Source organism: Grampus griseus, assembly GCF_964374135.1.
Source record: "Grampus griseus genome assembly, chromosome: 1".
NCBI classification, from domain to species: domain Eukaryota; kingdom Metazoa; phylum Chordata; class Mammalia; order Artiodactyla; family Delphinidae; genus Grampus; species Grampus griseus.
In genome coordinates this window covers 75,432,837-75,454,673 of record NC_139017.1, presented here as the reverse complement: position 1 = coordinate 75,454,673, position 21,837 = coordinate 75,432,837, and the positions used below count along the sequence as shown (strand labels likewise).

The 21,837-nt window shown below is 46.8% G+C and overlaps 3 protein-coding genes across 5 annotated transcripts; 2 read left to right on the top strand and 1 right to left on the bottom strand.

The window, feature by feature from the left end:
* Positions 1-237: 237 nt before the first annotated feature.
* Positions 238-3,796, bottom strand: APH1A (aph-1 homolog A, gamma-secretase subunit). The gene is made up of 7 exons (XM_082673680.1): positions 3,464-3,796; positions 2,734-2,904; positions 2,489-2,562; positions 2,130-2,252; positions 1,849-1,976; positions 1,304-1,427; positions 238-966 (listed from the first exon to the last, which is right to left on the bottom strand). Exons 1-7 carry the CDS (start codon positions 3,574-3,576, stop codon positions 902-904), a joined length of 798 nt encoding a protein of 265 aa, XP_082529806.1. The 5' UTR covers positions 3,577-3,796; the 3' UTR covers positions 238-901.
* Positions 3,797-3,938: 142 nt separating this feature from the next.
* Positions 3,939-11,528, top strand: LOC309837325 (uncharacterized protein C1orf54 homolog). 2 transcript variants are annotated; one of them, XM_082677797.1, is made up of 7 exons: positions 3,939-4,021; positions 6,170-6,235; positions 7,428-7,511; positions 7,913-7,971; positions 8,389-8,499; positions 10,621-10,719; positions 11,390-11,528. In XM_082677797.1, exons 2-6 carry the CDS (start codon positions 6,190-6,192, stop codon positions 10,714-10,716), a joined length of 396 nt encoding a protein of 131 aa, XP_082533923.1. In that variant the 5' UTR covers positions 3,939-4,021; positions 6,170-6,189; the 3' UTR covers positions 10,717-10,719; positions 11,390-11,528. The 2 variants fall into 2 exon arrangements, with proteins under 2 accessions (XP_082533923.1, XP_082533922.1); XM_082677796.1 differs by having other exon boundaries at positions 10,618-10,719.
* Positions 11,529-13,565: 2,037 nt separating this feature from the next.
* Positions 13,566-18,077, top strand: CIART (circadian associated repressor of transcription). 2 transcript variants are annotated; one of them, XM_082670160.1, is made up of 6 exons: positions 13,566-13,633; positions 14,195-14,611; positions 14,779-14,854; positions 15,082-15,160; positions 15,294-15,396; positions 17,492-18,077. In XM_082670160.1, the coding sequence occupies exons 2-6, from the start codon at positions 14,207-14,209 to the stop codon at positions 18,017-18,019; spliced, it is 1,191 nt and encodes a 396-aa protein (XP_082526286.1). In that variant the 5' UTR covers positions 13,566-13,633; positions 14,195-14,206; the 3' UTR covers positions 18,020-18,077. The 2 variants fall into 2 exon arrangements, with proteins under 2 accessions (XP_082526286.1, XP_082526287.1); XM_082670161.1 differs by having other exon boundaries at positions 13,587-13,633; positions 14,316-14,611.
* Positions 18,078-21,837: the final 3,760 nt, after the last annotated feature.

Here is a 21,837-nt window from a genome sequence, read left to right as displayed (position 1 = left end):
TCTGACATGTTAGACCCCCAGCCCAGATTTCTGCCCTTGTATCGAAGCTATGCTTGGAGGGAACGAGAGGTTGCCAGGTTAGGAGGGAGGTTGGAAAAGAGACATGAGAGGGCAGAAACCTCAATCAACATGTTATCCCCTCCTTTTAAAGCCAAGTTCCCCCACAATTATAAAGTCCTTTTTATTGGTCAAAATCACAATCACCTTGATTAAAAGGATGGGATACGCCATCCTCAGCAGAAAATGATACAGTTTATAGAAAACCTCCCCGCCCCCCCCACATCCCCCAATTAAAAACTAGAAAAAAATCTGCCCTCCTTCCCTGCGATGTCACGGTAGGCTGACTCCCCCAGTGGCACTGCAGCTCTGGAGTGGGCCAGCTCCCCGCAGCACCCTCCAGTTCACCTTGGGGAGAGGAGGGATGCTGGTGGTCAAGGAGGTTGAAACATTAGTTCCAGTAATACCAGTTCCCAAACATGCACTTCCTTCCTTTCCCCCAAAGCCTGGGACCAAGGGGAAAGCTGGATAGATATAAGCCCAGCCATAAGGAGCAATTTGAGGAGGGAAAATATAGTCCAAGGAGGTTAGGAGAAGAATTAACACATACTTCCTCCCTCCTCCTGCTTCAAAAGAAAAAGGCAATTTGGGGGTCTTTATCACACCAGAAATGGTTCCCCTCAGACCTGAGAAAAAGACTTAAGATATCCAGTCTGGGGAGGGGGTACTGGGAAACTCAGAGCTCGTCTACCCTTGAACCTCCAATTGACTTCATCTCCACAGCAATGGCTAAACTAGGTCCCTTTTCTTGGCAACCTGCACTGTCCAGAACAGGAGATGGAGAAATACAGGGCGAGGAGATCAGGAGGGCACCCCAGGCCCAGGGGTCCCCCCCAAGGTTCCCTCAGTCCTCGGGTGGGATGCGCAGGGCAGAATACACCATCACCTGACTGTCCTCCTGCCGTCGGCCTGCAGAGGGGAATGGGGGTGAGTCTCGGGCAGGGTGAGAGCAGAGCACTGACACATGGGGAGTCCTGGACAACAAGGGGGGGGTCCCCAGATGGTGGGGATAAGTGCAGATTCAAACCCACCAGTCACTGACTGGCTGAACCCAGACTGCTCCTGGTAAAGCCTAGAGACTAAAGGTCATGAGTGGACAAAGCAAAACCCTGAAGGTGGTGGAATAGACCGACGAGGAGACAGAGAATGGTGGGCAATGGACCCGGGCTAGGGCTGGGCTCAGTCACGGGCAGTGGGCAGGCAGGTGGGATCTGTCAGGCGATCAGTCCAGGTAGTCAGTCCTTACACGAGAGACTGCGCTGGATACTTCGGAAGGACCCTCCAGCTGTGATGAAGGCCCAGAGCCCCATGGAAACAGTGACTGCATAGATGGGCAGCAGGCTGGCCTCGTACCAGGGGTTCAGGAATGTCTGGGGATGGGGGAAAGAGTAGAAAAGAGGTTAGATTCTTCCTCTAATCCCCATATTCTCTTTGTGCCTTTGACCCAAATCTCCCCCAGATATCTCACTCGAATCTCCCAGTCCTTCAGAACACCGATATCATCACGGTTAAGGGCATTTGTGATTTTTCAGCCCCCTCAGAGGTTTCTGCCACTCCTGCTCACCTCAGGCCATCTGCATTAGTTTGACTAATCCATTCAAACTCCTCCCTAGAGCATCCCCAGAGCAGGTTATACAATTGATGCTGAGGTGAGAGACGTCTAAAGACTCACCTTTCTGCCTCCTCCCAAGGTAAGTTTTTAAATGTTAAGAAGTGAGAATATATTTCCCCTCCATCCCACTCACCATTAAGTTCTTTTCTCTCTAACTCAGGCCCCTGTCCCCAACTCACCAGTCCCGATGTCAGTAGGTGACTCCCAACCACCAGGCCCAAAGCCCAGTACCGTCTCCTCTCACAGGCATCAAAGAACACAACTCCCCAAAAGGTATGGAGCAGGATAATGGCTGCTGTCAGAAAGGCTGCAGGGAGGGAGATGGGGATGAGATACATCCCTCATCTTCTCCCAGCCTCCTGAGATGTTGAGCCAAAGAAGTCTCCCAGGGAAGGCCAATAAATCAAATCAGGGTCAGGGATGAATGGGGCATGGAGGCAAGAAAGAAAGTGGACCTTACCTGAAGTCAAGAAGTAATAGGGTGAGTCTCCATGGATCCCAACCACACCTGGCCCAAGTGCATCGGCCAAAATATTGATAACAGAGAAGACACCACTGATGATACCGAAGGAAAGACCAGAAACTGGGGGGGAGGGAGGGCTTCATCAATGTCAAAGATCACTATAGCCTTATTACCAGTGATCCCTCCCCATTCCCAGTCACAGTTCCCCCACACCTACTCTCCCTCCAGACCACCTCTCCTTGGAAGTCAGGTATGAAGAAAAACAAGAAGCCGCTTAGGACATGTGGATGTTTAGAGACTTCCCTGGGAGAGAGGAGTGTCCAACTCCCTCCTCCAGTCCCTCTCCCTTGGCTCACCATAGGCCATCTGGCGGATGGAGATGGGTGATCTTCCGTCCTCACTCAGCGATGCTAACCCCTCATCTGCCTTCCTGGGGTGGGGTGGGGTGGGTGGGATAGGGGAAACATGAGGGAGGGCAGGAATCGCCTTCCCCTCTAATATCTTCCCTTAGTACCTCCTCGTTCAAACCACCACCCAGGGCTGCCCCACTTATAGTTCAGTCTTCTGCCCTTCTCCCCTCCAGACCACCCCAACTCCTTACTTAAGCAGCTTGTAGTAGGCAAAGCGGAACACCTCCTGTAGAAGGACAGAGACTGCAGCACCAAAAATCAGAAGGCCATACTGGAGTCGGGCATCTGACCGGTCGGTCACATGGACCAAGATGAACCAGACCACAGAGGCCAAGAGCAGGGAGACCAGCCAGAAAAATGCCCTGAGGAAAGACAAAGGCAATCAGACAAGCAAGGGGAGGGGGCAACCAGGGAAATCAAAGAGGGGAACCAACCAAGGCTGCAGCATAAAAAGTGGAAGTTAGACTTCCGGATTGTCCAGGGAGACAGGGAGGAGATAGGATACGTGTCTCCACCAAGGGAGTTTGTAGGGATCTGAACGCAGGGAAAGGGTAAGAAATCTGATTCAAGAGTCTTCAGAATGATGAGAGCCAGAGTGTAGGAGGACAGGAGGGCGAGGTATCCATTCCTGGATACTCCCTTAAGGCCGGCCGAGGTCAGCACAGCCCCCTTCCAAGTCTTCGCCTTGGGCCTCCTCGGACGTCGCAGGAGGAGTATAGGAGGAATCTGTGCGATCTCTGGAAGGCGGAAACCAACTGCGGGAAAGGGCGAATCACCCAGATCCCTGACTCGACCCTCTCCAATCTTCACCTCCGACACCTGTCTCCCCCTCTCAGGCTCCCAGCTCGCCCCAGTTCCTCCAGCCCCTTTTGGATCTCTCTCTTCGGCGTCCTCCCGCGTCTCCCCAACCCCTTAACTCACCCCGCGACCAAGATGATGACGCGAAGCGGGTCTCCTGCCACAGTGATCAAGAAAAGCGCAAAGGCCGGGCCGAAAGCGACGAAAGTGCATCCGAAAAACACTGCGGCCCCCATGGCTGGGCAGCTGGGGGCGAGGTGGGGGCCCGGCCAAGAGAGGCGAAGGGATGAAGCACGCCAGCCAGGGAGTCCGCGTGGGGTGGCGACGCGACCCCGTGAGGGGCGCGGTGCAATGTCACCCCGGACCCCCGGGAAGGCGGGGACACCGAAACCCCAGATACAGGTCGGCGCGACTTCCTCTACGGAAGCCGAGGAGGGGACAAACCTCTGCCGCGGCCCCATGGCCACCTCCCATCTAATCCCCACCCCCTGGAGGCCAATGGAGAACCCGCGGGGGCGGAGCTGCGGAGGCGGGGGCGTGGCTTCACGACGTGCTGGGAGTTGTAGTCCTGCCCTCCTCCTGGACCCCGGCCCTGGGAGTGGCTCCAAACGGTTAAACATGTGGGCTGGGCCCGAGCCCAGTTTCCTGGTTCGGTTCGACTTTGGTCGCTGTTCCCTTTCGGTATTTTATGGGGCAGGGTGGTAGCAATCCTACGCTTCTTGAAGAGCTGCAGAGGGGGGAAGATCCTGTTGGAACCTAAAGGACAAATACAAAGAAAGCACAGGATAGAGGGTGCAGGGAGATAGGGACGGGTATTGTTCTTACTTGAATGAGAGGAAATGAGCTAGAGCTACTGCCTAAGAGATGAAGGTTACACTTAAAAGTAGGAGCTCTTTGAACAGGCTAGTATAGGAAGCATGCAATACAGTGTATCGCTAATGAAGCCTTCATCCGTAATGACAAGAGAATCAGAGGGAAGTAAAAGGAGCCTGGAGAGCAATGTTAGGAAGGTTAGAGGGGATTTTGAGTTAAAATCGGGAGTTAAAGTTGTTTGTAAAAAGCAATTCGAGCTATGGAGTTGGAAAATGACACCCCACCACCACTAGCCCGCCAAGTTACTCAGTTCCTTTTATGTCATACTTCCTCCATTTATTTTCTGAAAATGAACCTCAGTAGTGTCTTTTCCTCAGGCTGGGGGAAGAGAAGGCGCAGAGGATGCATATTAGAGCAAAAGAAAGTTAAAGTATGAGAAGAGGGTATTGTATCCTCATTTGGATGCAGGTGGGGTTAGTCCTTAGGGAGGATGTTTGGGAAAAAGAGTACCAGGATCGGAAAGTGAGGGAAACTGGAATATTGTTCTTGAGAGAGTAATCAAAGTACCCAAAAAATCTATAGAAATTCTTCAGAGAGAACCAGGCTTACTTTCCTTCCTGGAAATGATTTATGGCAATGCATAGATGTACATCCACATAAGAGTTTTCCATTTTTTTCTAGGAAATTCTGGAAAGGAGCTGAAGGAATAGATTATATAGATGTACGTGAGAAGTCACCATGCAAATCCTCCCCCAATAAGGTTAAGAGGGTGGGAACATCCTGGCCAGTGCTCAAGACTCTATTGTCTTGCTTCTGAGCATAGCAATCCAGAAGAGATAGGGATAAGACAACTCTTCTCATCTCTCCTTCGAGCTGTTACCACAGCATTTGCTGACTTAAGAACGGGAATCAAACCTATCTTGTTCATTGGTAGTTCCACAGAGACTTGCATAGTGTCTGACTCATAGTAGATGTTGAATGGATGTTTATTAACTCTCTTAAAAAAAAAATACCTGCATTCTTTTCTTATTCCCTTGCCTCTGAACCCTGAATTGCCTATCAGACTAGGCCTAGCACACTGTGCCTAGCACATACATTATGTTTGATGTTTCTAAATTGAATTGAATGAAAATGGGAAATATAAAAGCAGAGAGAAGGATAAGATGAACTCCACCCCTGTAGGCTAGAATGAAGGGAACATACCAAGTGACTGAACGTGGGAGAAGGGGTGTGGCATATACAGCAGGGAAAGAGACTACCTGCTTCCTCCCTTTTCCCATCCTGTGTGCAGAAAGTTGAGAAAGAAGTGAGGTGAGATCAGTACTTAGCAGAGAGGAAGTAACTAGTCTTGACTGAAAGTTGTTTTTTTTTTGAAATCAGAAGCAATGCAGCAGGTGCTTGGAGAGTCAGACAATGATGTTGATATTGTTCCCATACTTCATAGTCCGAGACACGCAGAGAAGGGAGACTATTTTCAGTCTAGAAAAAATGTTCATCCCTTCCTAAGAATATTTTGACTGTGAAGAAAGAGATTGTGATGAAGCCTCAGAGAGAAGGGCAGCTCTGGATAGTGATAGTAAGTTAGGGACAGTGAGAGGGAGGGTGAGCTTTTTGTGAGGACTGGGAACAAGGAAGGAAAGTAGGTGAGAGGGGAAACTCCTTGGTAGGCTGGGGTTTTTGTTGTTGTTTGGTTTGGGTTTTGGCGGGGGGTTTTGTGGGTTGGTTTGTTTGTTTTGTTTTTCTGGAAGTGGCAGCAGGAGGCCTGAATGGATCTAGTCTAGAGCCAGAGGGTCTCAATGAACATGTTTCCATCAAAGTTCACTTTGCCTCTCTTGATCTGGGCAGCTGTGGCTGAGGACCGCACTGGTAGTAACTGATGGCCCAGTCAGTAAGCAAGTGGGCGGGGAATTCCCCCCCTGGGAGAAGATTGCTGCAGCTCCTTCCCTGCTTTGGAGGAGGGCAGAAGGCGGGGTAAGTTTGGTGGGAAACGCTGTAATTTCCTTTTTTACTTTCAAGACACTAGTGCAGAATCCAGAATGGATGTCCTCTTTGTAGCCATCCTTGCTGTGCCACTCATCCTGGGTAAGTACACGTCTCTCTCTGAGCTTTTGAGCCAGGTCTTCTACCATAAATGGGGTGGGAGAAAAGAAAATGAGGAGAGGGCGGGAGGTGCAGTTCAATAAGGAGTGATAACACTTTCTCAACTGTGTTAGATGTCAGGGGCAGAGGGGGAACCTGGAAATTAGGGCCAGGAAAAGGGGAGGAGAGCATAGTCCTGTCAAAGAAGAGACAGCTGATGGGGATGGAGCCCCAGCCATGGGGAGGTCCTAACAAGAGTGAATTCAGCTCACCATAACCACAGAGTTGAACAAGATGAGAAGGACTAAAGTGAGAGTGGAGAGAGGTGGACTCTTTGAAGGTGGGGCAGTCTGAAACTAGCAAGGGAAGCCAGGGTATCTTCTTTCCCAGCGAGTTGGAGAAAAACTTTGTATTAGTAAAGACACAGAAGGGGTGGCTTTTCGATAGTGAGTACTGTCTGCCTTCAGGGACAAGGTCCCAAAAGTAGCTTGGCTCCTTCCCTCCTTTGTTCCCAGTCTGCCAGGTGCTCTCATTGTTTCCTTTTCCTCCAGACTCTGTGTCATTGCTTGGGGTTAAGAGAGAGCATTCAAGGAGCTTAGGGAAATATTTAGCAGGAGGCCTAGAATTCCTGACCCAGTCAAGTCCAAGCCACATATTTTTAATCCTGGAAAGGAAGAAAAACTAATGCAGATGGATCATTTAGTCCAGCTGACTCATTTTAAGAAAGCAGATGTTAACTGGCTTGTTCAGAGATATTCTACTAGTTAGCATTGAAACTGGAACTAAAGCCCAAGTCCAAGAGGCTGTGTGTGTGTGTTAGTTGTGGGAGACACTGATAAGAGAACATCTCTCACAAATACAGTAAGTCTAGAGCATACTGAGGAGTGGATTTGGAGGTCTTAATTTCTGGTGTCTCTCTGCTTCCTACCTTTTTAAGGCTTAGTTTGGGTTACAGTGTGTGAAGGGACCCGTTTTCTCTTCTGGGAGTTCCCGGATTGAAAGGGCACAGTGTAACAGGTCTCATCAGAGTTATGGAGCCCAGAAGACTGAGAAAGGTTTAGAGGTACAGAGGCAGGGAGATAGTAGAGTGGAGGCAGAAGGAAAGGAAACTGATAGAGCTGAGGTCAACATCACGTGTCCTTCTATTGCTAAGGAGTTCCAGATGCCCCCTGACCTCTAGTCCTTGTCCCCCTAGGACAAGAATATGAGGATGAAGAAGGACTGGAAGAGGATGACTATTATCAGGTGGTCTATTATTACACAGTCACCCCCAACTATGGTGAGTATGTATAAGGTTCTGACCCTTCGCAGGATGGAGAGAGGTTTGGGAGATGCTCAGTTCTGACACTTTGACGTTTCCTTTACAATGGTATAACTAGGTCAGAAAGAAATGTGGCTATGAGCAAAGACTATCAAGCTCATGATGTTATGTCTCAAACTAGTGATTTTCAAGCCTTTAGAAATTAGAAATTTTTCAAATTTGTACATGATTTTAGACACCAGATTGAAAATATAAATGCATACACATTCACAAACATTTTAACATCAAAAGTTCATTAGAATTATACCAGTAAATTTTACAACTTGAGCAAATTGAAGTATTCTGAACAGTTTCTTCCTCTTCTCATTTCCAGATCTAGTGCTACCTTTGTTACTACTAATTTTTTTTCTCCTCCCCAGATGACTTTGGTGCAAACTTCACTGTTGATTACTCTATGTTTGAGTCAGAGAACAGGCTGGTGAGTGATATCTACATGACCCTCTAGGAGGATCAGGATAGGTAACAGTTAAAAAGAAACTGGTCGTTGTTGAAATGTAAGTGATGAACAGGAATAAAAATTAGTTAGGTGAAGTGAAACTAGGTAGTGAGCCCAAAACAAATTTGTTAACCAAAGCTGGGGATGAAGCCAGAATGCAGTAGGTTTGCTAAGACACTGAAAGGGAGGAGCAATCCTTGAGTCAAGGGAAATGGTGAATGGGATGGGTACATAATCCATGCAAACATGAAGTAGGGAAGATCCCTGAGTTTAAGTCTTGGGGGATGGGAAGGGGGGAGAAGAGGTGGTGAAGGAGAAAAGAACTCTAAATAGAAAATCTGTGAGGATGTTGGATGGAGGCAGTGATAACTCTGTGTTTCCTAATCCTACTGAGGGCAGAACAAGTGGGATAAGGAGGTAATGGAAGCAGTAGAGACTACCATTAGTCGTGAAACAGACCCTGCAGACCATCAGAAGCCTGTAACAGAGAAACCAGTGACAATGGAACCAGTGAGTGGATTGGGGATAAGGGGGCGGGGGTGGGGGGAGACAGACAACCCTTACCCTGGATAGATCCCAGAGCTGGTGACGTGCAGCAGAGGGAGGCTTTGGTGGATGGGGGAGCCAAACAACTAGTACTACAATGCAGGTGTTCATCTCAGCTTGGCCATCATTTCTTTCACTGAGATTTAATACTAACCCGTATACAGAACGCTGGGAAGATTTGGTGCAGTTAAATTTCAGTTGAATAGTATTTAATGTGTAAGTAACCTATGCCTAGAGCTGCTGCTGCTGATGATGATGATGAAAAAGAAATCTGTGGTGTTGTTATTGTCCTCAAAGTATTCATAAAACTCAAGTTTACACTTATGAAACATTTAAAACAAAATGAAAAGATTTGTAACAATGTTAAATTGCATACACATTTGACAGCATATGACAAACAAGTGCTTTAGGCTGTGGAAGGAGAGAGACTAGCACAGGCTGAAGTTGTCTGGAAGACTTTTAGGAGGTAATTATGCTTGAAATACACTTTGAAGAATAGGTGAGCTTTTGGTTGGCAGGAAGTTATGAAAGGATGAAAGCAATTAGGGGGAAGAATAGTTATTCCAAGAGTGAAAGAGCTGCAGAGACAAGGGGGATAGAACAAGCAGGGTATGTTTAGTGGATGGAGTATGACTGAAGGAGAGGGTATATGGAAAGGAACAGTGGGAAATTAAGAAATAACATTTACAATGCTCCAAATATTTGCTTGATAATCTCACATATGGGAAGATAGGGCCAAATTACATAGTCTAAAGTATCAGGGAAGGTTCAGACTTACAAGCAATAGGGAGCCTAGTAAGTTCTTCAGTGTGGTAAACACACAATGAAAGTGGTATTTTTGAAAAATGATTTATCTGGTTGTATGAAGGATGCAGTGGAGTGGAGAGAGACTCATGAGATTTGCATCATTCCAGAAACAATCCATTAAAGGTCTGGATGAGGGAAGTGGCATTTTGAATGGAGAGGAGAAAAATAAGAAACATTTTGGAGAAAATGCCTTGCTCCAGTGATAATTTCATATGGGCAATAAATGAGGAGAGAGTTAAAATAACTTAAAAGTTTTAAACATGGATATCTGGGAAAACGGTTGACCAAAATGGGAATTGTGGGAGATTAGAATGATTTAGGAGTGAAGTTATAAATTTGGTATTGGCCAAGCTGAATTTATAATGATAGCCCTATGAGGGTGTCGTAAAGGTAGCTGAATTAAGTCAGTGCTACAGTTCTAAGTGCCAAGTCACAGTCACAAAAGTAGAGCTCATTAGAGCCAGTACACACAGAAGACCAAATGGCCAATGACTGTGCCGGTAGTTAGTAGAAGAGGAATCAACAAAGGAAATGGAGACGAGCTGATTGGAGAGGTAGGCAGATAGCCAAATTTGTATTTTAAAGTCTAGAAGAGAAAGCTTAATACAATCAATCAAAAGCTACCAAGAGGCCAAGGAGAAGGAGGTGATTGATAATCACAGAGAAAGTAGTTTTAATTGAGTGGATGTAGCAAAAGCTAGATTTTGTGGTGTTAGAGCGGGAATACATTGTGAGGAAGTGGAGGGAGAGGAGAGACCAACCATCTGAGAAATCTGGTAATGCAAAAAGAGAAGCAACAGCTAGAAAGGGCAACAGGATCAAAGTGCAGTCTGAATATAGTTGAACACAGATGGGAAGATTTAGTAGAAATGGAAAGCTGATGCTTGACAAGGACAGATAAATATTTTAAAGTGTATAGTAGGCTCTCTTTAGATTGTAAACTCTGTGAGGACAGAACCACTGTCTTAATTATATTTATGTCCCCCCTATGGCACCTAGCACAGTGACTAGTATAGTGTCATGCACATAGCTTAAAAAACAAAACAAAAAACATCTCATTGAATTGAGTCAGGTCTCCCTGGTATGGTCAGGAATGGCTGAAAGGCACAGAGGAAAGGACTTCTTATAGTGATGGGGAGGAGGGCTGGATCTTTCTCTAAGCTCAGAGGAAAGAAGACAGAGATTGGTGTAAAGAGATGGTTATCCTTCCAGAGTGGGAGGTGGGCAGTAGGAAGGGTGACACTAGCCTACTATGAGGGGATGTCTGTATTTTAGCAGAGTCCAGATCTGAACAATGCTGTATCCAGTCTGCAGAGTCCTGGTGCACTCCTCCTGTCCTGGGCCCTCGTTCAGGGGGGGATGTATTTCATGTAGAAGGTGAGAGTGCAGCCATTGGCCTTGGGGGAGTCTGTGAAGCAATTTTACCAGTATCTCTGGCTAGTGTTTCCAGCCTGGTCAATTCTGTCTGAGCTGCTTAAAGAGGGATCACATATAGAAAAATCTTATCTAACTTTAAGGAGGTTTAGGAGATGTTGAGGCAAAGGCCTTTGTCATAAGAGTCATTACTCTTTCTGAACTGGGAGGATTTCAGGACCTCCTAGAGCAGAAGCAGGTGGAATGGAGAAGAAACTTCTCCAGGTTTCCAGTCTGCCTCGAGGAATCAAAGCTGGCCTGGTTTAAGGCTCTTCAGGTGCTAGAGGGCAAAATGGGAGGGGCCCTACAACCTGGCAGAGTCAAGAGGCAGAAGTGGGGGTGGTTCCCTAATGTAGGGGAGAGATGGTGGAAAGGGGGAAGGAAGAGAAACCTGTATTATAGGGAAGGAATTTAAGTTGGTAATCTAAATAACTATGGGCATGAAGGGTTTAGCAGAAGGAAGAAGTAAAGAGGGGAGGGGGACACATGTAGTGGATGTCATGGGGAAATCTAGCTCAAAATAAGAAATCTGGGGGGTTTCCATAGAGGTGGGAGGGGCTTCCTGAGTCCCCTGACCCTGTTTTTTTGTTTTTCCCTTTCTTCGTTGTTTTTTTTTGTTTGTTTTTTTTTTTAGGAGAGGGAACGCTGCTACGACTCATTGGATGGGGATTTGGGAAGAGGAGAGTGGAAGATTAAATAAATAAATGAAGTAATCTGGTTACTCTCTACTCCTTTATGAGGGTCAGTTCTAAAGCTGCAACACTGAAGAGAGCACCAGGATATAGGTGTGTGAAGGGTAGATTAGAAAGGGAGTTAGGCGACAGTAGAGTTAGAGGGAATTATTAGGGCTGTGAAAAAATAAACCCTGAAATTTTGGGAAGAATGGAGAAAAACACCCACAAACAACAGGTTTATTCACAGCCTATAATTCCCTCTAATTCTACTGTTTTGCTTTATCATATATGGTGTTGAGACAGTATATCTGGAGAAAGAAAGTTGAACCCTTTTTATAAAATAAGCACATTGTTAAACATACGTAAAATATCAAAAACTACTTAGAATAGATTTTTAAAATTCACACCTTCCTCCCCTTATCTCCCCCCTCCAGCCCCTAACTATGTACCTTTTCAGTTAGTAATTAAGGCATTCGAGGACAAACTGTTTTTTTCTTTTTATAAATTTATTTATTTATTTTTGGCTGCTTTGGGTCTTTGTTGCTGCAGGCTTTCTCTAGTTGCGGCGAGCGGGTGCTATTCTTGGTTGCGGTGCGCGGGCTTCTCATAGCGGTGGCTTCTCTTGCTGTGGTGCACGGGCTCTAGAGTGGGCTTCAGTAGTTGTGGCTTGCGGGCTCTAGAGTGCAGGCTCAATAGTTGTGGTACATGGGCTTAGTTGCTCCGCAGCACGTGGGATCTTCCTCGACCAGGGCTCGAACCTGTGTCCCCTGCATCGGCAGTTGGATTCTTAACCACTGCGTCACCAGGGAAGCCCAGGGACAAACTTTAAAAAGAAAAAAAATTTTTTCCTTTTATCCTTCGACCCTAAAAAGAACTGGGCTGCCCCCTTGCGGCCTCTTCGATGTTATAGCTTCAATCAGCCCACAATCCCTGGGTCCTGTCCCCTTCTCTCCACTGTGCTCTCAATACTGCAAGGGGGAGTTCCCCGGTGGCTTAATGGTTAGCACTCCGGGCTTTCGCTGCGGTCACCCGGATTCAATTCCTCGTTGGGGAACTAAGATCCCGCAAGCCTCCTGGCACAGCAAAAGAAAGCAAACAAACAAAACAAAACAAAGCACTGCAAGGGCCAGTGAATAGTAAACTCCGGACTTGCCACCCTCCGTCCTTCAAATCTTCTCCAGAGGACAAATGAAGAAACTGAATCTGGACAAGTACATAATCTAGGAGATCAGAGACCTACCCACTCCCCTTTTCTTGTGCTAAGAAACAGAACTAAGGGCGCAGGGCCCGGGGAACCGGGGTAGAAAAGTCAGGAGCAACCCGGCGGGGCTTTGACCTCTGGAGTCGTGGCGGGCTGGCATCTGAGCTGGTAACGTGCGTGGCGGGTTACATAAGGAAAGGGCTGGTGGAGCCGCCCCAGCGGGAGCCGGGGAAAGGACGCGGTGTTCTCGGCAGCAATCCCCACCCTCCTCACCCAGCAGGGCAGGAGGCACCCAACTTGTAGGAGAAGGAGGAGGAGGGGAGGGTGAAACAGAGACCGGGAAGTCACGAGAGCTGGGCCGCCGAGAGGGGGAGAGTATACATAGTGGCACACATCCATTGTCTCACACACGTTGCAGACGCAAGTCGCTGATCGTTTCCACGTGCTGCACTCGTGAGCGGAGGCGCTGAAAGAGGGGGCAGAGGGGTCGGTTCTCAAGGAAGAGCCAAGAGTCCCACATCTCAAGGCGCACTCCTTAGGTCACACAACCAGTCTGCACACTCCAGCTGCGCGGCTCCGGCACACCACCATCCTATTTAAAGCCACAGGCTCCGCCCTTTTCCTCCCCTCCCTTCTTTTCCACTCTTTTTCCATCCTCCTCCTTCTCTCATCACCGGGTCCTCCTCGCTAGCCGCATGTAGGGGCGGAGCACGGAATGCTTACCTTCCAACCAATCGTCACCTGACTGCCTCTTTATTGGCCGAGCCCCTGTACGCTGTAGCAAATGGAATGTGAACTTCAGTAACGAGAGTCACGTGCCACCGGCTAGACAACCAATGAGGGTGCGAGGTCTGTGTACGCCGGGGGAAGGCACGTGCGGAGCTGCACGTGTCTGGGAGGGGGAAGGGGCGGGACCCAGTGGGAGGGAGGCGGAGGTGGGTAGCCCTGACCCGACAGTCGGAGTAGGAGCTGGAGACAGCCTGGGCTGAGCCGACCGACACAGGTGAGGAGACTCAGGTCAGGGAGCGATCCGCGCAGCAGGATCAGACCCGGTGGGAGTGGGCTTAGGGACCCAACGCGGATATTGGTATTGAGAGGGATCGCATCACGTGGCAGGCGCGACTGGAGATGGTCCGGCGCAGGGATCCTGATCAGAAAGATTGGCAAGAGGAGGGAGGTTGCTGCGGGTCCCTAGGTGGGTTCGGGTGCCGCAGATTTCCAGCTTGCCGGTGGCGTGATCTCAGGTAGAGAGGCTCACTACGGGGTCAGGATGAGACCAGAAGAGGCGAACCGGGGAAAGGTGTCAAATCATTATATTTACTCTGAACTAAGGGAAAAGAGTCTGTGTCAGGCTAAGAGCTGCTCTGCGGAGGCCAGAGAGGCAATCCAGGTTCTTAATGGAGGAGGGGAGGTGGGGAAGATGACTTTTTAAATTGTCCCTGAGACAGGTAATATTGGGGAGGGAGGGAGGAGATATTGTGATCGCAGACAGTACACCCTAGTCTCCCAGTCCATTTCCTAATACTCAGATTCTGGTTTCAAACTCCCTCTCTTTGCTCTTCAGTTGCAGGTCCCGATGTTTGGGTACTCCGGGAGCTGCTCTCCAGCCCCTGCTTCTGAACCCATGGATTCTCCATCTAGCGTTTCTTCCTACTCTCTTTATTCCTCTTTTTCCATCTCCCCAGTGAACAGTGACTCTGGCTTCCCCACCGATAGTGAGAGGGACGACAAGTGGGCCCATGGCCCCAGGCCAGACACTGTTGGTCAGAGGGGAGGTTCTCGGCCCAGCCCTGGTCCTATCCGCTGCAGGCAACGACCCAAGGTTTCCAGTAAGCAACCTACAGCATCTCACTCGGAACAGCGGGGCTTGGCTTCTTCTATGTCAGGATCTGGGGTCAAAAGATCAAGAGGTGGTGAATTGGAGACCAGTCTAAACATCCAGGGTTGTACCACAGAAGGAGACCTGCTCTTTGCTCAGAAGGTAAGAGAAAGCTGGGGAAAGGAGATACGACCAAGTGGCTTAGCACCCAGTTGGTTGGTAAGGACCCCATGAGGATAGTATTGGCTCTCAGATTGGGAGATGGAAGAATAAGTACTGGTGTGGGCAGTTCTTGGTCTTCTCATACCCTTTGTCCTGTTTTTCTACAGTGTAAAGAGCTCCGAGGATTCATACCCCCTCTCACAGACCTACTGAATGGACTGAAGATGGGTCGATTTGAGAGAGGTAGTTATCTGATTACTTGTATTCATTTGAGCTACATTCATCTCTCTGTCTCTCAAAATATGTTTTGAATGTGTATTTCTCTTAAGTCTTTGTTTGGGGCCTGGATGATTAGCTTTTTCTCCTGTGACAATTTCTTTAGGTGAATCCATTTTAACTCCTTCTGTCTTTCCTTTACCTGATTAAATTCTTGAATCTCAATCCTTGATCTTTCTCTTTCCTGACCCCAGGATTGAGCAGTTTCCAGCAGAGCGTGGCAATGGACAGGATCCAGCGTATAGTAGGTGTTTTGCAGAAGCCACAGATGGGGTAAGTCCCCTTGATTCTTTCCTCAGTACTTCATAAAAGAGCTCTTTCCTCAGTACTTCATAAAAAAGGAGCTATCTCCAGTCCTGTCCTGTTGCTTTTTTCACACCTAATGGCTTTTTTTTTCTCCTCACAGAGAGCGTTATCTTGGAACCCTGCTACAGGTAGAAGGAATGTTAAAGACTTGGTTTCCTCATATAGCTGCCCAGAAGTCATCATTGCATAGTCAGCTGACCAAGGTGAGCACTTATAAACCTGAGGAAAAGGTGGGGAAATAACCAAAGAAATGAAGTGTACATGCAGAAATGGGCTCCCTCTTGCATTTTCTTTTGGATCTTTTCAACAAGTTTTCTTTTCAGGGAAGGGAATGCCTAAACTTCCTTCATTGTCTTGATTCCTAGGTGTTTGGGGGTTCTATTTTGTTTGGATCATCTCAAGGAACTCCATGGATTTAGCCCTGTTCCTCATGTTGTAGCTTATCTGCTTTCTGCATAGACACAGAATGCTTTTTACCTGGCCAAATGAATCATGCAGGAAGATTCCTCAGCTTCTCTCTGCAAATCTTTTCTCTTCTGCTGCCCCTAAACCCCTTTCCCTCTCCCTCTTTTTACTCCTTCCCAAGTACCCTTGTATCCTTCTGGAAGCATGGGTTTTGAGGACTGGTCACAAGAAGTACATCACTGGGAGGGGTGAAGGCACCCATGGGGCACCCATAAGGAGAGTGTTGGAAAGATTCTTTTATTTTTTATTTATTTTTGGCTGCGTTGGGTCTTCGTTGCTGCACGCGGGCTTTCTTTAGTTGCAGTGAGCGGATGCCAGTCTTCGTTGTGGTGCGTGGGCTTCTCATTGTGGTGGCTTCTCTTGTTGTGGAGCACGGGCTCTAGGCGCACAGGCTTCAGTTGTTGTGGTACGCGGACTCAGTAGTTGTGGTGCACGGGCTTAGTTGCTCCGCTGCATGTGGGATCTTCCCGGCCCCATGTCCCCTGCCTTGGAAGGTGTAATCTTAACCACTGCACCACCAGGGAAGTCCCTGAAAAGATTCTTAGATCTAGTGTGGAATGACCTATTTTCTGTGCCTTCAAATAATAGAGTATGTAGGGGGCACTCAAATGATAGGGAGAGGAATGTTTCCTGTAGCTAATGGACAGTCCTTGTTTTCAACTGCTGTGGGAATAATTGAGTTGTAAATAAGCAGGAGGGGACTTCCCTGGTGGCACAGTGGTTAAGAATCTGCCTGCTAACCCAGGGGACACGGGTTCGAGCTGTGGTCTGGGAAGATCCCACATGCCACGGAGCAACTAAGCCCGTGCGCCACAGCTACTGAGCCTGCGCTCTAGAGCCCACGAGCCACAACTACTGAGCCCACGTGCCACAACTACTGAAGCCCACGTGCCTGGAGCCTGTGCTCCTCAACAAGAGAAGCCACCGCAATGAGAAGCCCACGCGCCACAACGAAGAGTAGCCCCCACTCGCCACAACTAGAGAAAGCCCACGCAGCAACGAAGACCCAACGCAGCCAAAAATAAACAAATAAATAAATTAAAAAAACAAAAAAAGCAGGAGGGGGACTTCCCTGGTGGTGCAGTGGTTAAGAATCTGCCTGCCAATGCAGGGGCACAGGTTCGAGCCCTGGTCCAGGAAGATCCCACATGCCGCTGAGCCACTAAGCCCGTGTGCCACAACTACTTACTGAGCCTAAGTGCCACAACTACTGAAGCCCGCACGCCTAGAGCCCGTGCTCCGCAACAAGAGAAGCCACCACAATGAGTAGCCTGTGCACCACAACAAAGAGAAGCCCCCGCTCGCTGCAACTAGAGAAAGCCCATGCATGCGCAGCAACGAAGACCCAAGGCAGCCAAAAAAATAAATTAAATAAATTTATTTTAAAAATTAAATACATAAACATAAGCAGGAGGATCTTGCCTGCATATTAATCTATACTTCTTAAGGAACTCAACATAGGAAATTAGAACTTAAAATACAGAAATTGGGAAATGATGATTCCAGTTAAAAATAGACTTTTTAGAAAGAAGTTCTAAAATAAATTAGTTTATAAATAGTGAGAATCTAAGGGACTGTTTGTTTTATTTTGTATACGTGTGAATAGCCAGCGCCTATATAGTGTGTGGTACAAGAATTTGTTAAGTAAATGAAAGTACAGTTTGGTTACTAAAACTTTTACTTAATCATGGCCTGACAGGAAATTATCTATTGCATAAAACAAGGTATGTTAGCATTACAGAGTTCCCAAGGAAAGCAAATGTTTAAGCAACCGGGTGGAGTTAATCTGAAAGCTTTCTCATATAATTTTTTCTCTTTTCTCCCTGTCCCTAGCATTCTCCAGGCCACCACAGTTATCCAGCTGCTTCCTCTCCTGCACTTTCTGTGGAAAAGATGGACCAGACACAGCTAGGACAGCTAATATTGAAACCAAAGCAGCCTTGGCACCTCACTGAATGGCCAGCTATGAACCTCACTTGGATCCACACTACTCCAATTTGCAATCCCCCTCTCAGTTCCCCAGGTACCATCTCCTTTAGCCATGGTCCTTTAGGCACTGGAACCAGCATCGGTGTCATCCTTTTCCTCCAGCATGGAGTACAGCCCTTCACCCACTCAGCCCCAACCTCTCCAGTTCCATCTACTACTACAGCATCTCCTGTCATCCCTGGTGATCCTAAGAAACTATCTGGAGAGGGGCCTTGTTGCCACAATTTGCCAGTAACTCTGCCATCAGACTGGAGCTGTACCCCATCCCCTCCTGGTCTACCCACCATGACCAGAGAGATGACCATGGGAGACCTACAACAGATGAGAAGCCACCCTTCTGTTGCTCCTGATGTCCATCCTCTCAATCCCTAATGCAGGACTTGAGACTGTAGTTTCTAATTTGTGTAAATATATGTCTCTCTATATACTTTTTAAACTGTTAATGTGTGAATTTGTGTTGAGGGAAGAGAAATCCTTTCTGATTAAATAAATTTTATACCTAAACAGTTTGCTGACAGGGGGAAATTGAAACCTTCTGCCTCGAATACCAATATTTATCCTCTGAGCTGCAGGAAAGAAAGGGGATGGGAATGTTTGTGAACCCGAGCTCCACCAAATTAGAAGTCTGGATGGGACAATATACGTCCTGTGGGAGAGGAAAAGGGACTCTCTGCTGCTATCTTCCTAGGGAACACCCTTGGGACAGTTACAGGGTTCAGAGTTGGGTTGTTTTTTCATTCAGGCCCAGAGACTAGTATCTTTCTGTTTGTGTCTCTCACTCTTGTAACCTTCCAGCTGGCCCAGACTAGCAGGTTCTACTGCTCTGGGGTAGCTCTTTGCTTTATTGGGAGCTGTTGATGCTTGTGGCTAAATGCATATGTAATCTACTGCTGCCAGAGGAGGGACACAAAAGCCCAGAACAGCCACTGTGGTTGCCAGTTTTGAAGAGGAAGCGGTGCCCCAGAACTGTCAGAATGGGAAGTCCCCTCAGATGCTGGGCCTCCTTCTTCAAAAACCTGCAGCTGCTAAATGTATGCTACCCAGTGTCATCAAAGGGCAAAACTGAAGTCTGTGAATTTACCTACGTCTACCCTTCTCCATGCATTACTCTTTCTGATTTGTCACAGTTTCCATCAAAACCATGTCCTCTCCCAGCCTTGGCAATGTTTCAGACTACTTAGTCATTTTAGTTATTGCACATTGGCTACTTAGCATATTTCTCATAGCTGGTTATACATCTTTCACCTGTTTCCCAAGTTCTCTGTTCTCAGTGAATTATTGTCTCATTTTATTTCAGACAACATGCCCTCCCCTTAGGGCAAACTTCTCCAGTTGTGCTTTTGATTACCTTGCACCTCTGGAACTTTTGCTGAGTCACTTACGCCCTCTTTACCTTGTAACTTCCATTTGTTATTGAATTATTTATTCTTTCTTTCTCCTACAAGTAATAATTATTCCTCGCGCAAGTATGATTAGGTACCCCTTCTTGAAAATATCTCTCGAGAGACTTCCCTGGTGGCACAGTGGTTAAGAATCCCCCTGCCAATACAGGGGACGTGGGTTCGATCCCTGGTCCAGGAAGATCCCATATGCCATGGAGCAACTAAACCCATGCGCCACAACTACTGAGCCTGTGCTCTAGAGTCCGTGAGCCACAACTACTGAAGCCCACACTCCTAGAGCCCGTGCTCTGCAATAAGAAAAGCCACCGCAATGAGAAGCCTGCGCACCAAAACAAAGAGTAGCCCCCACTCGCCACAACTAGAGAAAGCCTGCGTGCAGCAATGAAGACCCAACGTAGCCAAAAATAAGTAAGTAAATAAATAAATTTTAAAATAATTTAAAAAAAAAGAAAATATCTCTTGAGCCCAACTGCCCTCTTTCTCATCTTTTCTCTATAATTCTTGACAGAGTAGGGACTTCCCTGGCAGTCAGTGGTTATGACTGTGTGCTTCCACTGTAGTGGGCATGGGTTTGATACCTGGTCGGGGAACTAAGATCCCCCATGCCGTGCAGTGCAGCCAAAAAATTAAAAAACAAAAATGAACAAACAACCCCCCCAAAAAAAGAAGAGTAGTCTAATCATACTCTTTCTGACTCCTTTCCACCACTCAGTCCTTAAATTCTTGCAGCCTAGCGTCCACTGCTATCACTCTACTGCACCTTCTTAAGTCACTAAGAAGATCTTACAGAATTAGAGTATTATAATGTAGCTTCCATCCAGTCAATAGCTAGATCCAGGGGCTTTTACAAAGCCTAGGTACTCCATGCTCTCAGTATCATTTGACACTCTTGGTAATGCCTACTGAAATTCTCCTCCCTTGGATCCCATGTCAGCACGCTATCCTAATTCTCCTCTTACCTATCTGGCAACAACTTCTATATCTCTTAATAGCCTCACTTCTGCCCACTCCAGAGTATGCATGTTCCCTTAGACTCAGCCCTTGGCTCTTTTCTCTAACTACATTCCTTCACTTCAAGGTTTCATCTCCTTTCATGGTTCTAATTATTGCCTCAACTTAGAAGACTTCTGAAGCTTCATCTTCAGTCCCAGTCTTTCCTGAGATGACATACTGAATGTCTACATTTCTGCTGGAGAGTTCCATTTACATATTACTAACACTTAAAACATTGAAAATTTCATCATTTTAGAGCCAAGAGGGTACCATCTGTATCTAATTCAACCCCTTCATTTTATAGATGAGAAAATTTAGGTAGCTTGTGTAAGACAACACAATGTGTCATACGGAACTCATTTTCCAGTCTGGTACCTTTTCTAGTGCTCACCAATCAAACTATTATCCTGCTTTTAGAGATGTCCCGTTCTGCCTTTTTACAACCTCTTTTTCTTCTGTTAATGATGGTACCATCATTTTTCTTTTAATTCTTTAAAATATTTATTTATTACTTATTTATTGAGGCCGCGTCAGGTCTTAGTTGTGGCACACGGGATCTTCATTGCCGCGTGCGGGCTCTTTAGCTGTGGCGTGTGGACTCTTAATTGCGGCATGCGAACTCTCAGTTGTGGCATGCGGGATCTAGTTCTCCAACCAGGAATTGAATCTGGGCCCCCTGCATTGGGAGCACAGAGTCTTACCCACTGGACCACCAGTGAAGCCCCGGTACCATCATTTTTCTATATAACTAGGCTTAAAACGTGGTGTATTTAATCACCAAATCCCTTTTATTCTGTATTTGGAATGTCTCTTGAAATCTGTTTCTTCCTATCCATTCCATTGCCACCTCTCTGGTCTAAACCTTAACTATAGCAATAGCCTCTCTTACCTCTAAACCCTTCTCACTGATAACAAGATTAGTCTTCCTGGAACAATGCTTTGCATGTCATTACCTATTCAATGGCTCCCTGGTATTTTGAGAAGAAAGTCTAGAGCCTTTAGTCAAGGTCTCTGTTTCTCCCTCTGCTCCCCTGTATGATCCCTCTGTTCCAGGTTTTTGTTGTTTTTGTTGTTTGCCCTGAACACTGTAAGCCTTTTTGCCTCTAAACTCCTGTTCATGCCATTCACCTTGCCCAGCCTTTCCTGCTTCTGTTAACTAAGCCCTACACTTCTTTCCATGACTAACTCAAGTCCTTCTCCCAATTATTCGCTCCATTAAAGATATATATGTTTAGTCTTTGGCCCTTTACTCCTTCAAATGAAGTCAGGTATATAAACTGCTTAGTACAAGGTTTGGTATATTGTAGGTTCTCAAAAATGCTACTTTTCCTCTTCTTATCTTTCAAAGTATTTTTATATTTTATCCCATTTGATTCCCATGACAAATTTTGTGTGATTGACAGCAGATATTAGTTCCATTTTACAAATAAGGAAATAGACTGAGCATTTAAGTCAGGGCTTAGCAAGAGCCAGATAGATATATGCTTTGTGGGCCATACATCTCTGCTGCAACTACCCAACTCTGCCATTGTAGCCCAAAGCAGCTATACCTAATATATAAACAAACAGCACAGCTGTGTTCCAATAAAGTTTTATTTACAAAAGCAAGAGTGGAGCTGGATTTGACCGTTAGGCAGTACTTTGTAGACTACTGGTTTAAGTGACTTGTTCAAGGTCATATGCCTCAGTATCAGAATTTGCGTAGAATCCAGATCTCCTGACTTCCAATCCTTGCTTTACACTATATTATGTTGCCTATGTAATTTATTTTGCATTCAATATATGCTACCTTGT